Raw genomic sequence first — 17,542 nt, forward strand, 5'->3', positions numbered from 1 at the left:
GAGACTGTAGGAGTAGAATCCAAGTAGTGTATAAGGAATCTTTCTCCTGGAATTATTACTTTATATTGATTTAGTCTGTTCTAAGCCTGTCAGTGTATTATGAATGATGAACAGTGGTAAAGGAAAAAACCCTTCTACCTTTATGTAGAGATCCTATGATCTACTTTGCATTGAAGTATTAGTTTTAAACTGAAACCTTGTCTAAGCACAGATCAAATCCTGTATGTCCCAGCCAAATTTTTGTGCTCTGTGAATGTTTTCCAAAATATCTCTGCTTCCAAGCCATTAACTGCAAGTGAAGTTTTTATTTTGGTTTTCCCATTAATTTTTATGTTCATTTTTATTATAATGCCATACATACTCTTGATGTAAGTAGAGCTAAAGGAAAGAATGAGAGGCTAACACTGTCTGGTCAGAAAGTGGGGTTGCCCTGGTTGGTGTGGCTCTGGATTGAGCACTGGCCTGCAAACTGAAAAGTTGAAGGTTCGATTCCCAGTCAGGGTATATGCCTGGATTGCAGGCCAGGTCCCCAGTTGTGGGGGTGGGGGGGTGTGACAAGCAATCGATTGATGTTTCCCTCACTTTCTTCTTCCTTTCCCCTCTCTCTAAAAATAAAATCTTTAAAAAAATAGAGGTCATAATCATATCTTAGTGTTAAGGGTACTTAACATATTCCATCTATTTTATAAAAAAGACAACTTTTCCAAGTTACGTGTGGAAAGTTTAGTTTGGTGTAAATTTTAATTATTATTCTTAACATGTATGCCATAACTACTATCCTTATTTTATTTCTTTAATGTATGTGGACATATAACACTAATAAAGCTATTACCACAGTATTTTTTTTATATAAAAGAATTTGTTACATACGTATGTATACCAATGCCTATGTATAAACTCTTCTCACCTGAAACGCTGCTCTCACCAGCATGGATGCTAACTAGATCACTTTCAAAGGAACAAACAAGAATAAGCTAGCACCCAAGAGTGCATTTGAGTTGAGAATCTGAAAGACATTGTTCAAGAAACTAAGTGTTGAATGGACTGTACTTTGTGCTATTCCCAGTGTTGTTAATGTTGCAGTGAAAATGTTAAGAGTCATGTACTAAAATAAGGAGTGTTTTGTGGAGTGTACTCTCAGACATTGCTCCTATGGCAAATTGCCCTGGAATCAAAGGTTCGGTATCCTAGTGAGATGAGCATTCTAATGCTATTGAAATTGGGTGAAGATACCCCTTGAATACATTTTTTGAGCCTTAAAAATGGCTGATATTGCCAGAACTGTAAGATGCACTGCCAGCAGATTTGATACTTTTAAGTATAGACAGTAATATTTTCTAGGAAAGATTTAGAAATCAGCTGATTAAACAATCACATTTCATTCATTGAATGAAAAACTAAGTGTTTCTCATTGAGAACACTGTTGGGAAAGATGGTCTTTGCATTTGGGGATATTTCTAGAAGTAATCCTTGGAGAAGCTGCCTGAGGAACTAATTTTCCAGGTTGTACATTGTTTTTTGTCTTTAATGTATTGTACATATTTCTTTACAATGTCTTCACTGGTTGAATGGGTAATATCTGTAGTAATATCTTGGGTACCTGTTAGACTTTTAAAGGAAGATTATTTATTTTCAAATATGCTGCTGTAACTTAATAACTGGTCCTGTTGACTGTGCCTTTCCATCACTGTTTGTGCCACAGGCGTTCATGTGTATTGAAATAAAGAAGTTTAAAAAGCCATGCTGAATTCAAGAATCCTAATAAAACTAGGTACGACTTAATGGGCAGCAAGTTTTTTGTTTTTATTGGTTTTGTTTAATACTGATAAAATAATAATTTACTTGAACTATTTTCAGTTGGAAAAACGGCAGTGGATCTTCTATCTGGATTTTAGAAAATCTTTTAAAGAAAAAAAGTCTTGATGTTAAGACAGTGGTTATCAATGTGATAAGATACTTGCTTATATATTATGTGCACTATACAGCTTCCAAATTAAGTGTAGGCAAATGGGCCTGTTCACTCTAAGTATTGTGTTTTTGTTTTGTTTTGCAGAGAAAAACGCTGTTAATAATATTTAGAGCCTGAGGGTTAGACTAAGATAACATGCCCCACATAAATGTTTAAAATATAACCCATTACAAAATGGAGGCAGCATATGTAACTTGTCAGTAACAGTGGGGGGAGGGGGAGCATATTATTACCACATTCTCCAAAAAGAAGCCCCTTCAGGAACATGTATAAAGGACCCATGAATAAAGTCAAAGAGGGGTAGGATTGAGGGTGGGAGGTAGGGGTGGATGGGGCAGGGGAAAGTGGTGGTGGGAATATGGAGACAACGGTATTTGAACAACAATTAAAAGATTTTTAAAAAACTCTTTCAAAAAGAATTCATATTAAAAATCTTTACCTTTCTAACTTCCTCATGCCTTCAGTATTTTGTATATCATTTTTGTGTGTACAAATATTAGAATAAAATACATGCTTTAGTTTAAAAAATTTATTATAGAAATGTACATTTAATTAGTTTTAAGGAATGTATTTGACAATAATGTTAACATATATTTCCTCAAATTCACAAACTTTACACCTCTAAGATATCTACAATGAGTTTACTTACAAGTTTCACAAGAAATCACTTCACCAATACTGTTGACACAGTTAAGATGTAACAGTCTCTCTTTTTTTTTCATTTTACTCTGTACTTGTAGAAGGAACACATTGTGTGTGTGAAGTTCCATCCTAGTGCTAGTGACAGCCCGTAGATCAGAATGAGAGGTGCAAATGGATAGAGAAGAATTACCGTATTTTTCAAAAATGGCAATGCTGGAAAATAAAGTATAAGTTCATTTTTAAAAGAGGAAATATGACTAATAAGTGAACATTCTGAAAGATAGCTCTTACTACAACATGTGGGGCCAAAGAGGCATATTTTCAATCAGTAAGATGATGCTATGTAGCCAGAACCGTACTACTGAGCTGTACTCACAGAAACTGTTCTAAACTATAGCGAGTCACCAGGAAAGCAATCAAAAATTCACTCAATAAGGAAGGGTTAAAAAATATGTAACATTAATAATTATAAGATCTCCAGATTTAATTCAGCTTTGATTTCTTAACAAATGAAGAATAATGTAAATATGTTTCTCATTCATATTAAAATGAACTGATTGATAGCCAGATTTAACCATAAACTTGCAAACACACCCTCAGGTCAGTAGAAGTTGGGTGGGCCTGATCTTCTAGAATCATTTACAGAACCATATAGTGATCATAAAAGTGGAAAATGAGGCAAAAGTTTTAAAATTCATCCCACCAACCCTTTCCTCTCTCTAACCTATCATTGGTGACCTAGAACCTGAGAGTCTGGGAAAGAGAAACTGGTCATGGGTTGGTTCTAGTAGGTAACTTGGAGATTAATATGGTTTAACATGATTCCCTGAAATGATAAAATTTGTTACACACGTGCCCTGCTGCTTTTGAGATGAGTGGCCACGACCAAGTTACTTATTTCTCTCTCTCTGTGCTTGTTTCCTCATTTGAAAAATGGGGATAAATACACCTATATTATATATAATTATGAAGATTAAATGACATTATCCATATAAAATACTTGGGACAGTGCTCACAAGGGCTCCATAATCGTATGCTAATTGTATTAGTGTTACAACTTTCCCCCACCCTGCTATGTTCTCAGACGACCCCCAAAATTAATTACTTACCACTGTATCCCAGGAAGGTTACATAGATATAATAGCCAACTGCAATCAACCATAAGGTATTTCCAACCAAATATCCAATAAATGTGTCTGTTAGGATGACATCTGGTAAAGAGATGCAGACAATGACTCACTTTTCACTGCATTCAACAGGCTTTTGAATAAAATTTTAAGAAGTAACTGTTACTTACGGTTGATGAAAAAAAGTTGGATAAAATGCAGAATGAGTAGGAGAGGATAAAAAGCATTCAAATGTACATCGAAGGCATAGCCCCACTCCACATCACAGTCTCTGCTCTGTCGTTTCACTAAATACTTGTTAGAGATAAACCTGAAGAGCAAAATTAAAGTTTCTTTCATCATACAATAAAAATTCTATAAATGTTTGCTGACTGCCTTCTGTGTACCAAGCATTATTTCACACGCTGGAGTTAGAGCAGTAAACAACACAGACAAAAATCTCTACCTTCAATCTTGTGGGAGCAAACTAACAATAGAGTATAAATATTGTTACATGGTACTATGGAAAAAACAGTAGAGAAAAACAGAGAAGCCCTGGCTGGTGTGGCTCAGTGGACTGAGTGCCAGCCTGCAAACCAAAGGATCGCCAGTTTGATTCCCAGTCTAGGGCACGTACGTGCCTGGGTTGCAGGCCAAGTTCCCAGTTGGGGGCATATGAAGGGCAACCAATCGATGTATCTTTTGCACATCATTTCTCTTCCTCTCTTTCTCCCTTCCCCTCTCTAAAAATTAATTAAATTGTAAAAAAAAAAACCCAAAACAGAGAATACACAGTTGAAATGCAACATTACATATAATGGTCAAAAGAAAGTAACACCTGGGTGAAGACCCAAGGGCAGTGACAGGATTTTCCCAGAGCAGAGCATTCCAGGCAGGGGGAGGCCAAGTACAGAGGTGGAGGAGATGGTACAGTACGGAGCAGGCGGCAGCGTGCCCTGCATGTTTGAGGACTGGGTCCAAGTGAACAGAGTAGCAGGAAATGGTATAAGAAAAGAAATAGCCAGATCTTACAGACAGTCTGTGACCATTTTAAGACCTCTGTATTTTACTTTTGGTGAAGTAAGAAATCAATGGATTTCCCATCAGAAAGACTTACTGTTTTGACCAGGTTCCTCCAGCTGCCACTCCAAGAGCAGACTACAGGGACAAAAGTGGAAGTGGGACAGTGGGATGCGCTATAGTTAGAAGGCAGCACCAACAGGATTTAAGTACTAGATGTAGAATATGAGGGGAAAAAATCAAGAGTGACAGATTGTTGCTTTAAACAAATGAACAATTGAGCTGCCATTGACTGAGGTGGGAATGGCTGCTGAAGAATGGTTTGGCGCAGGAGGAGATTGCAGGAGTTTGGATTTGGATCTGTTATGTGAAAGATGTCAATTAGTACAGAATAAAAAATTATATATAAAGGCTAGAGTTTATTTATCCCTGACCAGTGTGGCTCAATTGGTTGGGTGTTGTCCCACAAAGTGAAAGGTCGGTTCAATTCCTGGTCAGGGCACGTGCCTGGGTTGCAAGTTTGGTCCCTAATCAGGGTGTGTATGAGAGACAATCGATGTTTCTCTCCCTTTCTCCCTCCTTTTCCCTCTTTCTAAAAATAAATAAATAATATATTTTTAAAAAGTCTTAAAAATCTTTAAGTGTAAACTTAGATTTTAGAGAAGAGGGCCAAACAAGATATAAACTCATAGTGTGTGGATGATATTTAAGGACAAGGGCCTTAATGCAATCACCTACAGAATGCAGACAGAGAATAGGTCCAAGGCCTATGGTCAGAGAATCAGGTGGAACTAGTAGGAAAAGAGTGGCCAGTGATGTGTCTAGCCATAAGAAAAATTATTCAAGCTTATGCCACTGTTCCACAACATGGACTATGAGTTTAGTTAAATTATGAATAGACGAGAAGTAAAATACTGGCCACTGGCCTAAGACAGAGCATAGTAATAAGACCTTGAACTCATCTCCTCCCACGAACACACAGAATTTACAACCATAGAGCAATTCCCCCTAAAGAAGAATCAAGGGCTGACTAAACAGCTTCTGCACAACAAAGGAAGACAGACCATACAGAAACAGTAGGAGAGACAGAGACATGGCATGGGTACAGTGGGAACCCCACCCCCAACACAGCAACCTGAACTAGGGAGGGTTTCACTGAAGGGCCCACACGCAGACTCACCCACCCTGAGACATGGTGAAAAGTGGTTTAGAAGGCACCTATCTGCCAAAAGGGAGAGAAACTGTGGGAACTCTCTCTAGTGTCAGAGGTGCCACAGAGTGCCAATTGTTGCCCTTCCCCACCTCTTCATCACAGGAGTAGGATGATGACCCAGGTGCTCTAGCAAGGCCAGCTAAGGCTTTCAGGCACACAGCATCTCCTTCCTTGGCTTGTCCCCAGGTCTCCCAGTAAACAGCTCCAGCAACCACTTCCAGCTGACCTTTAAGGTGACCCTGGCACAGTTTGCCCCTGGAACTTCCCATGGCTCATACATGCTCTAGTTGTAGCTCCCACCCCAGTGTGGCTTCCCTGGGACTTCCACAGACTAGGCCGGGTTCAGCTTGCCCCCAGGACTCCCCACAACCCAAACCCGTTCCAACTAGAGCTCCAACTGATCTGCCAAGACAGTTCTGGTGTGAATTGCCCCTATACCAACTAAACTACAACTAAAGTTCCAGCCCCTGGTGTGGCTTGTCCCAGGACTCTCCACAGTCCTAGACCCTCCGACTACACCTTAAGCCACCCTGTCAGCGTGGTCCCAGTGAGGCCCAGCCCCAGGAGGCCTGAGCTGGCTCCAACTGTATGTAGTCCCAGCTGCTCTGCCAAGACAGCCCTAGTGCAGCTTGACTTCAGGGCTCCCTACAGCACACAAATGTTCCAGCTGCCAAAGATACCCAATGTATGCAGTTTACAAAGGGGAAGCTCCTACACAAGGCCACGCCTTCAAGACTGGGAGAGGTTGCTGTTTTGCCTAATTCATAGAAAAAAAAAAAAAAACAGAGAACCAAAATGAGACAAAAAGTATGTTCTGGAATATGCCCATGAGCTGAAAGACAAGGAAATGGAAATCACCCAATTGAACTAGAAAACAGAGGAAAAAAAGAAAAAAAAAAAAAAAGAGAGACCGACCTCCAGTCAGGATGGTCAAGTAGGTCAACAGGTCAACTTGGAGCTCATCAACTCCCACAATCACACCAAAATCACAAGTACATTACAGAACAACCATGGAGAACCTCCTGAAGTCTAGCTGAACAGAATTGCTATAATTAAAGATAAAAAGCAGCAGGGACATCAAGACTGCAGGAGGGACCAGGCAGGTCCCATTAACGTGTTGTGGCAATTACGAAATGTGAGGGATACGCAGCTGCGGAGGCCTGCCCTGAGGAGTGAGGAGTCACAGCCCCACACTTGACTCCCCAAACAGAGGCACCCAGTGCTGGGAAGGAGTCCTCATAATGCCGTTACACTAGGCTGCGCAAAACAGCCAGGACTGTGTCCAAAGGCAAAGGGGCTGTCACAGACTAAGGCTGCTTTTAAAGGGACTATGCAGATTGACTAACTCATGAACTTACTCTTAAACTTAAGTGCAGGGGCTACAACTCAAAGAGTGCCAGAAACACACAAAGAAGAGTGGAACTGACTAGGGTGAAGGCTGGAGGGACAGGGGTTGGGACAGCTCTCACCAGGGACAAAGTACTGGCAGGTGCCCTTGTTTCTTGGTTGATCTCTCCTCCCACCCAACCAGCCCTGTGCACACAGGCACCAAATCCGTAGTGCTCTTCATAAAACTGACTAACACTGCTTCACCCTGATCATTCCTAAGATCCCATTCAACTTGCTCATTAGGCCCTTGTCTCTTCAAGCCACTCCACATAAACTGCCTGCATTGGCTTGTGCTGCAGAAGTTCTGCAAACCTCAAATAAGCAGCAGCCAGCCTCGGTATGCACTGTAGCTCTTCCCAAGAGACGCCAAGCTCAGTACCAGCAGAAACCAGTCTCAACTTACAATCTAACTTCCATCCAGTGGCCCCAATCCTGGCATAAGAGGCAGCCAGTCTTGGCCTGTAACGTAGTTCCAACTAAGAAGCCACAAGCCAAGCAAAAGTGGCAGCTGATCTCAGCCCACATTGTAGTGCCCAGCAAAGGGTCCTAATCATAGCACAATGGCAGGGAACCTCGGTTTACTGTGTAGCCTCTCCCAAGCACCTCCAAGCCCAGCACAAATAACACCCAACCGCATATCACTTTGCAGTACCTACCAAGAGGCACCAAACCCAGCACAAGTGGTAGCTCACCCTGAACCGCACTGGAACCATTCCCAAGAGACTCCAGCCCCAAAACATCTCCAGACCACACCAGAGAATCACCCAACCAGCTTCACAAATGGTACACCCAAAGGGCAGCCTAGGCTGGTATCACAGCTACATTGGGTGCTAAATCAACACCCAATCTGTAGGTCAGGTCCCACACAACAGCTCGTCCACTGCAGTCACATCCAACCTTCACAGTCAGCCAGCCTGAGGGTCAACACCACCCAATGACATACCACCAGAAAGAGATACAACTACAACAGGAGGGCACATACACCCTTGGTGCAATGGGCTCAAATGACTAGAAAGACTGCAACACTGTTCACTTCCTAAGTAAGGCCACCCTAAAAAGACCAGGAGACATATCATATCGACCTAGTACATGGAAATAAACACAGGAAGTCAGGCAAATGAGGAAACAAGTCCTAAATAACAGAAAGGGTAAAACTCCAGAAGAAACTAAATCAGATGGAAACAAGCAATCTATCTGATGCAGAGTTCAAAACACTGTGCAGTGAACTTGGAAGAAAAACATATGAACTCAGGGAGAACTTCAAGATACAGAGACAAAAAAAAAAAACATAAACAAGAACCAATCAGAACTGAAGAATACAATAACTGGAATGAAAATACACTGGAGCAAATCAACATTATGTTAGATGAAGTAGAAGATCAAATCAGTGACGTGGGAGATAAGGTAGTACAAAACTCCCAATTGGAACAGCAAAAAAAAAGAATCTTAAAATATGACAATAGTTTAATAGACATGTGGGACATCAAGTCTACCAATTTTCAAACCACAGGGGTCGCAGAAGGAGAAGACAGAAAAAAAACAGATTGTAAACATATTGGAAGAAATAATGATGGAAACCTACCTAACCTTGCAAAGGAAACATACATACAAATCCAGGAAGTGCAGAGTCCCAAACAAGATAAACCCTGAGGCCCACACCAAGACACGTCATAATTAAAATGCTAAAGGTTGGGGAAAAAAGGATTTTTAAATATAGCAAGAGAAAAGCAATCAGTTACGTGCAAGGAAGCCCCTACAAGATTATCAGCTGATATCTTAACAGAAACTCTGCAGGCCAGAAGGAAGGAATTGGCACAAAATAATCAAAGTGATGAAAAGCCAAAACCTACAAGATCACTCTAACCAGCAGAATATAATGTAGAACTAAAGAAGCAGAGTATTCTAGACAAGAAAAGCTGAACAAGCTTGTCACCACAAAACCTGTATAGAAGAAATGTTAAAGGGGCTTCTTTAAGTAGAAAAGATAAAAAATATGAATAAGGAAATATAGGGAAAAAATCTCACTGAAAAAAGCAAACAGTAAAAACTGTGGATCAAACAAACTAGTACAAAGGTTAAAAGAGAAAAGTAGGAAGACCATGTGTAATTACAACAATAAAGTTAAGGGGCATATACAAACGCACATGCAAAAGTAGTAAAAAATAATGACAAAAACAAACATGGAGGGGGTAAAAATTGTAGCGATTATAGACTGTTTGAACTTAAGTGACCATTAACTTGAAACAGTCTGATATAAACATTGTCTGGTATATAGGAAGTACATGGTAACCACAAACCAAAAATCTATATGAGGTATACAAAAATAAAGAGAAAGAAATCCAAATACAACACTATAGAAAAAACAACAACATACAAGAGGAAAGAAAGGAGCAGAGAAAAATTGCAAAGATAACCACAAAATAACTGATAAAATGGAAATAATAACATATCTATCAAATTACTTTCAATGTAAATGGATTAAATATTCCAATCAAAAGACATAGGGTGACTTAATAGATTAAAAAAGCAAGACTTGTACATATGCTGCCTACAAGAGACCCACTCCGTATTAAAAACCACACATATGCTGAAAGTAAAAGGATAGAAAAAGATACTTCATGTAAATGCAAATAAAAAGGTGGGTAGCAATACCTGTAACAGACAAAACAGACTTTGAAACTCAAGCTGTAACAAGAGACAAGAAGCATTTCATAATGATAAATATTTCAATCCAATAAGATGACATAACTTGTAAACATCTATGCACTCAATGTAGAAGAGATACATAAAACAAATATTGACAAACATAAAGAGACAGATCAACAGCATTACAATAACAGTAGGGGGCTTTCACATTGCACTGACAAATTGTTAAGAAGAAAATAGTGGCTCTAAATGACACATTAGACCAGATGAACTTATAATTAATATTTTTAGTACATTTCACCCAAAAGCAGCAGAATATACTTATTTCAAGTGCACACTGAACATTTTCCATGACAGACAACATGTTGGGCCACAAAACAAGTCTCAATATAAGGTAGGAGATAGTTAGCAAGGAGGAAACTCCGGAGGTGCCCCAGGGCTAAGATAAAGGACATCAATACAAGACAGAGACCCTGTTCTAAGACAGGTTGTTCCCGCTTTCTGGAAAAACGCTGAATCATGGTGACTCATGAATGCACCAGTGCAGAAGATGCTACATGACCCCTGCTTCATTATAATAAATTAACATTTATTATATGCAACCTCCTTCTCCAATGGCCAATCAAGAAAAATCATGGCAGATCACATGCGCAGTAGCTTTGAAGTAATATAACTATTTGAACATGCGCAATAAAAGCCCGCCAAAACTAGCCAGGAAGGATCCGCCCTGTAAGAACAGAATCCCTCAAGCCCCTGAGGGCAATCTCTGCTCTGAGTTGGCCTGCTCCCATATTCTGTGGAGGGTACTATCACTTAATAAATCTGCTCTCTCTCTTTCTGCTATAAACTCTGTGTGTTCAGTTTAGTTCTTTGTCCACAATCACCAAGAACCTGGGCCCACATGTGACAAATACATTTAAGAAAACTGAAATCATTCATATCAGACATATTTTCTGATCAAAATGGTAGGACACTAGAAATCAATTAGAAGAACAAAACAAGACAGAAGTCCTCTAATCTGGTCTTTGTTTCTGTCTGGGTACCAGCTTCCTTCCACAGTGCCAAGGCCAGTGACTGAGGCCAGGGAAGGAGAAAGAGTCAATTGGCCTGAATTTTGCAGATCTGCAGATCTGTTGTTCACAACACTACACAGCCACTAGGAAAGACAAGAAACTGATCAGATCACTACTGAAGCAATTATATCCAAAGAACACATGTACCTCTGTGTTCACTGCAGCATTATTTACAATAGCCAAGATATGGAAGCAACCTATGTGTTCATCCATAGATGAATGGATAAAGAAGATGTGACATACATAAAATGAAATATTACTCAGCCAAGAAAAAAAAAAGAATGAAATCAGTTTAATAGAGAAATACAAATACCATTTCACTTATATGTGGGATCTAAAAAAACAAAGTCTGATCACTATGTTGTATACCTGAAACTAATATAATATGGTATGTCAACTTTAATTAAAAATAAATTTAAACAGGAACAAATTTAAAGGACACATGGACAAAAACTAGGGGGGGTAGTAATGGGAGGGAAGTGGGGAGGGTTGGGTGGGTGGGCAGGAATGGGAGCAAAAGGGAGAAAACTGTACTTGAACAATTATTAAAATAAAAAATAAATAGAAAAAAAACAAAAATAAATTTAAAAAATAAAATATCCAGTTAATATAAAAATAGATCTTTAAAGGAAAAGAATAAACAGGACCATTTGTATTATAAACAGAGTTGCAGAAACTCAACAAATTTCTGTATGTGTGATTTCATTTCAGGGATACAGTTAAGAAAATGGTATGCTTCCATTAGAAATAAAAATAGGAAAAATAAGGAAATAAGAGGAAGAACAGAACACAGTACTAATAAAACAGTTCTATACTCAGTTACCTTAAAAATGTCAAAATAACATTGCTTTGCTTAAACAAACTGGAACTTACCAATACACTTTCCCTTTTAGCCAAAATCATGTGTCATCAAATAAATGGAGTAAGAATCTAGCTCACTGCTCAAGAATTCTGTAGTCCTGCTGCTGTTCCTACCATTCTGGTTATTCCTTAAATGGGCACATTCCAGGCTCCTGTCCTCAGAGAGAGTGTCACCTCTAGCACACAGATTCCTTTTGAGAAAGCACAAAGACAACTGTGGTTTCCCCTCCCATCTTCACATTAATGAAGCCAGTTATGTCCTCATCTTGGCTCAGGCCGTTGTAGGTTCAGAGTCATGTACCCTATTGTTTAACGAACCTTTGTTGCCATTCTGTATTCAAAATGCCACCTGAACTCAGGGTACAACATGGAATCCTTAATCTATACCCACCACTTACTCCTAAACCAAAAACTTGCCAGCTACCCCAAAGGAGGCTATGGCTTCCTCTCCTTATCATATTCTCTTATCACAGGAAGCTCTCTAGCCCATCTCTCTCCTCTCTTCCTATGATCACCAAACTAGTCTGGGCCTCCTCTACTCATACAGACCCACAATTGTATCCAGCTTTACCTCTCTCCAGCTTCTCTTCCTCCACTGCCATAGAAAAGACTTTTTCTAAAGTGTGAGTTTGATGTTATTTCCTTACTTCAAAGTCTCCAAGCTACATAATTCTCCCTCGCCTCCAAACCTACACAAGCAGCCTCTGAGATAAAATAAAATTATTTTTTCTGTATTGCATTTAAGACTAATTTCTCTAGTCCAATGTCTTCCCCAGACATTCACTGTCACTCTACACCCTCACACCCAGCACGCTGTCCACATTTCTACGTCCTTGCAGTTGGTATGAGTAATCATCGATCCCATCTCTCCCAAAAACACCTCCTCATGCTACTTCCTGTAGTGCCCTTCGAATGACTGTAATCACATGTCATCATTTCTATTTTTAGTTCCTCACATCATTTACAAGACAACACAGGTTTTCAAAAACATACTGAGTCCTTTTCTATTTAACTTATACTATCATATAGAATCATACTAAAGGTACTCAACTCCAGAATGACTTGGTTTCTATGGTCTTCCGGAGTCAGTGCATTCATGGCAGAAAGCTTGCTATTGGGTTGGCTAAAAAGTCTGTTACATTTTTTCCATACAATGGCTCTAGTAGTGCTTAAGTATCTTTAACTTCATTTGAAACAATTCCATTAGATTGTATTGTGACAGCTGTCATATCAGTGTGCATTTAAAAAATCTTATCAAAACTGGTGAATTTTTGTGTAGCCATTTTAATATTGAAGATGGAAGAAGATACACATTTTCGATGTGTTATGCTTTATTATTTCAAGGTAAAAAAGGAACTGAAAGCAAAAAAAAAATTTGTGCAGTATATGAGGAATGCACTGTGACTGATCAAACATGTCAAAAGTGGTTTACAAAATTTCTTGGTACTACTGACATTTGACCAAATAATTCTTTGCTGTGGGGCTGTCTTTTGCATTGGAAGTAGTTTAGCAGCATCCCTGACCTCTACCTACTAGAAGCCAATAACAGGTGATACTGATATACTCAAAATGTACAAATCAATAGAGTTACTGGTGAACATTAAAAACTTGTCTTTTAGCCCTGGCTGGCACAGCTCAGTGGATTGAGCGTGGACTGGGAACTAAAGTGTCCCAGGTTCGATTCCCAGCCATTCCTGGGTTGCAGGCCATAACCCCCAGCAACTGCACATTGATGTCTGTCTGTCTGTCTGTCTGTCTCTCTCTCCCCCTCCCCTCTCTCTCCCTTCCCTCTCTAAAAATAAATAAATAAATAAAATCTTAAAAAAAAAACCACACTTGTCTTTTATTTTACATAAAAAAACCATACGGACTTTTTGGCCAACCCAAAACAAACTAAACTATTCTCTTGAAAGCCTTATTGAAATTTTTCCATATATCATGTTTTTCACGGATATCTGGACAATGAATATGTGACTTATATTAGCAGTATTGTTTTTAGGTCAGATTTTAGAATTTTACATTAACAGTTTATTGACTATCTATCACATACACAACCTGTGCTGTACTAATCATAAGCTATAAAGGAAAATAAAAGGTTGGTATCTTCAGAGGTTATAGTCTTAGAATTTAGTTTAAAACATTAATAGCTACCATTTACTGAGCACTTACAAAATGCCAGATGCTTTTCCTACTACAAGCTTCTCAAATACCTTACCAAATAGATAATTCCATTTTATAAGGGGTCTGAGGCTGAGTTACACAGTAAATGGCTGAGCTGGCATTTGAACCCAGTTCTCTCTGTGACTAAAATGCTCCAGAGTATTTTCTCTGATATACAATGACCACCAGCCCTACTCAATCACTGGCTACCTTCTAAGCTCACCCACCACATTCATTCCCTTCATTCATCATGCCAACCACACAGGAGCCCTATATCTGTAAGAACAAAGAAAAACCAAACACCAGATTTACATTCAGTACACTGCTGTTACTAAACTAAACCTAGACAAAGTCAAATTGAGAATCCTTACAATAAAACCTCTGTGTGTATGTGTGTGTGTCCTCCTCAGATGGAAGGCACCAAAAGTTTAATGAAAAAAATCTTTTCAAATGTGCTACATTTAACACAAAAAAGTCAAAGTAAGGTTCCATGAAATAATCTAGACCTTATATATTTAGTTGTGACCCACTGACAAAGGCAGCAGGAAAATGAGCCATCATCCAGACAACTTAAGCAGAATTGGCTAACTGCATATTTTTGCAAAATCAGCAATTTTGTCAGTATGATATAATCATTATTTCAATTCATTTATTTGCTGCATGTACTTTGACAATATAGACCATACCTTAGAGTATTTTCTGACACAGGTGGATACAAGAAGGCAAGTAATAATAATCTAAACAGTCAAAATGGATGCTTTCAGTTAGTCTATCTTGATTCATTTCCATCAGCAACTGTATCTGTGAAGCAAGTAAAGGAGGCTCTACAGTAGTATCAGAAGAACCAAAGGTATGGTACTTACCACATAAGAGTTGAGATGAGGAGGCCAACACCCACACAATCTATCAATACGACCCAAAGGAGAAGCTTTATCATCTTAAAAAATCCCATGTCCAACACAATGCCGAATCCTGCAGTGGACACTGAAAAGAAAGATTTATAAATTTCATTCAGGCAGTTTGCAAGGTTCTGGGGCTATAAGGCACACAGTCCCTGTCCTCCAGATGCACATGGTCCAGTGGGGGAGGCAGATGTAAACAAAACTCCCAAGATGTGTTCTACATGGTTAAGAACATGGAGGGGCCACTTAAATACCTCAAGGTTACCAAGGAGGTCACCAGGGTGGCTCACTTTTTGGAACATCATTAGTACTAAAAAGACACCCATATATTTAAGATAAGTTAAAGGTGACAAATATCTGCACACTTTATTACCTTAAAGGCTTAATAGGATCCTTTCGCTACACTATTAGAGAACTTACAAGTAGACTCTCCAGGTCATATAAATACTGTACTTTTAGAATTCTCCCTCTGGATTTCCCTAATTGTGAAAAGCAATTTCTAATCTTGATATTCCTTTTCACAGTAAATTTGCATTTGGGTATCAATGTATTTATCACAGTAGTTAAAAGACATGGAGTGACTCTTTCCCTCTTTTATAGTTGAGGTAACGATTTACTCTGGCATCTGCTTGGGCCCTTTAGAACCAGGGGGAATACAGATTCCTTTCCTGTGAGATTTTGGGGGCTTCAAAAAAGAGCTTTAAATATACCCAAATTCTGACCCACAACAGTTTATAACAAAAGAGTCTCCACGTGACAAGTCCAAACACTCAATTTGTTTTCAACTGTACGGAAGATCAACTAACACTTACCACACAGCCAGACACTTAATAGGACCAAGAAAGCTGGATCATCTCTGGCCCACTGATCCTTTGTCTGCTTTCGATAATGAAAGTTTCTATAAACCTTCTGCGGCGATGTGAACAGGTAGAACATCTGCCATGCAGCAAACTCAAAATCCATTTGCCGAAAACGAAAAAGCCTTCTCAAGTATTTGTAGCGCTTTGCTCCTGCTGTGTGTCTTGCTGCATCCCTGGAATTCAATGCTCCATTTCCCGGCAATGGGGAATTCACTGAAGTACTTGGTAACATCTTCCTATTGGGGGGGGGAGCAGGGCAGGAAACTTTACTAGTAATCTTAAGAAAGTGTTGGCTACTAGCACTCCTCTTCTGAGTCATATGGGAGGGAAGTTACCTAACACTTCTCCAATCCTTGAGAAAAGTCAGTGGTCAAAACAAATGTAGTTGTTTTTGAGGCTTGGTTGGGGTTTGAGACTGCCTAATACACTTCAGCGAGGGCGGCACCACACTGTTCTGAACATAGTAACACTCATACAGGGGCCATACGTTTCCCACACCTCACCTCGCTCAGTCCTCAAAGTAGTCCTCCCAGGTAATAGCAGCTACAGAGTCAGAGGAAAAGAGAGTGAGGGTGTGGGGAGGGGGCAGGGAGGGAGAGAGAGGGAAAGGAAGGGCGGGAGAGAGGGAGATTAAGATTCTGAATCAAATTCTGGCTCAAAACCCCCTGCTCTTAAAACGTCAAGCCTTTATTAAGACATGTCAAACTCATTTTCACGGAGGGCCACATCAGACTCGTGGCTGCCTTCAAAGGGCCCAAATAATTTCAGGACTGCGTAAATGTAACTACTTCTTAAGTATTAAGGAGTTGAAATTACATTCAGCCCTCTGAAGGCAACAGCAAGGCTGATGTGGTCTCAGATGAAAATGAGTTTGACACCCCTGCTTTAAGTGAAACCTTTGTTTAGGCCAATTAGAAACTAAATGATGTTACCAACCAGGCGAAGTAAAACCTAATCACACAGGCGGTCCATCAAAGCATTGCCAGCAGGCAACTTGTTCACCAGAAAGCGTTACAAAAATAAAGCAAAACTAAATCCAGTGCTTTTCTCCGTTAATAGTTCACCTGAGGAATGTCACCATGAGAGACCTGTCGAATCACTCTGAAGCCAGGGGAGGGCAGTCAGTCAGTCAGTCAGTCAAGATCCGGCCCCAGCGCCCCCGCGGCCCAGTCCCTAGCTCCGCTCCCCAACAGACCCCGCCCAGGGTAGGGCTGCCGGATACAACCAACAAAGTCGTCCACTTATATTGCAATCTGACAAGGGAATGCTTGTTAGTATAAGTACGTCTTAAAAATTGAGTGGGCATTCTCATAACAGAAACTATTCTTTATTTTATCTGAAATTCAACCGTAGCTTAGCGTCCGACATTTTATCCCGCCGCCCCACTGAAGGCCGAGCAGCAGGCCCTGCGTTAGTCACTTCAGAGCCAGAGAGGCCGGGCTGCCAGTGGCCGGAGGAAACGGCACCGGGCGAGCCCAAGTCGTGCCCGCACAGAGTCCTTAAGACTCACCTGGAGCGGCCTTGCGGCCTCCACCGGCTCCAAACTAGCCCAGCACCTCGGCCTAGCAGCCTAGCCGCGCAGCCACTGGGCTAACGTCCCTACACGCAACGTAGACAGCCTCCAGGAAGGGACACTTGACCTACGCCTACTTCCGCCGCGCGGGGCCTCTCTGACTCCTGGTTCGCTCTAGCTCACCGGAA

General features: G+C 40.2%; 1 protein-coding gene across 1 annotated transcript; it reads right to left on the reverse strand.

Annotated features, from left to right (window-relative positions):
• Window positions 1-1,575: 1,575 nt before the first annotated feature.
• Window positions 1,576-17,524, reverse strand: UNC50 (unc-50 inner nuclear membrane RNA binding protein). The gene is made up of 6 exons (XM_028517769.2): window positions 17,352-17,524; window positions 15,794-16,077; window positions 14,943-15,063; window positions 3,909-4,048; window positions 3,721-3,822; window positions 1,576-2,824 (listed from the first exon to the last, which is right to left on the reverse strand). Exons 2-6 carry the CDS (start codon window positions 16,071-16,073, stop codon window positions 2,688-2,690), a joined length of 780 nt encoding a protein of 259 aa, XP_028373570.1. The 5' UTR covers window positions 16,074-16,077; window positions 17,352-17,524; the 3' UTR covers window positions 1,576-2,687.
• Window positions 17,525-17,542: the final 18 nt, after the last annotated feature.

The sequence above is a fragment of the Phyllostomus discolor genome, chromosome 6 (assembly GCF_004126475.2).
Source record: "Phyllostomus discolor isolate MPI-MPIP mPhyDis1 chromosome 6, mPhyDis1.pri.v3, whole genome shotgun sequence".
In the NCBI taxonomy this organism is placed as follows: Eukaryota; Metazoa; Chordata; class Mammalia; order Chiroptera; family Phyllostomidae; genus Phyllostomus; species Phyllostomus discolor.

What these genes read in the sequence shown, in the direction of transcription:
- UNC50 (XM_028517769.2), bottom strand. Translation starts at nt 16,073, where the DNA reads ATGTTACCAAGTACTTCAGTGAATTCCCCATTGCCGGGAAATGGAGCA. An exon ending in ATTAAGTGTCTGGCTGTGTG is followed by an intron (nt 15,064 to 15,793) that starts GTAAGTGTTAGT and finishes CTTTCTTTTCAG; the next exon opens with TGTCCACTGCAGGATTCGGC. An exon ending in AACCTTCCTGGGATACAGTG is followed by an intron (nt 2,825 to 3,720) that starts GTAAGTAATTAA and finishes TTTATTTTCCAG; the next exon opens with CATTGCCATTTTTGAAAAAT.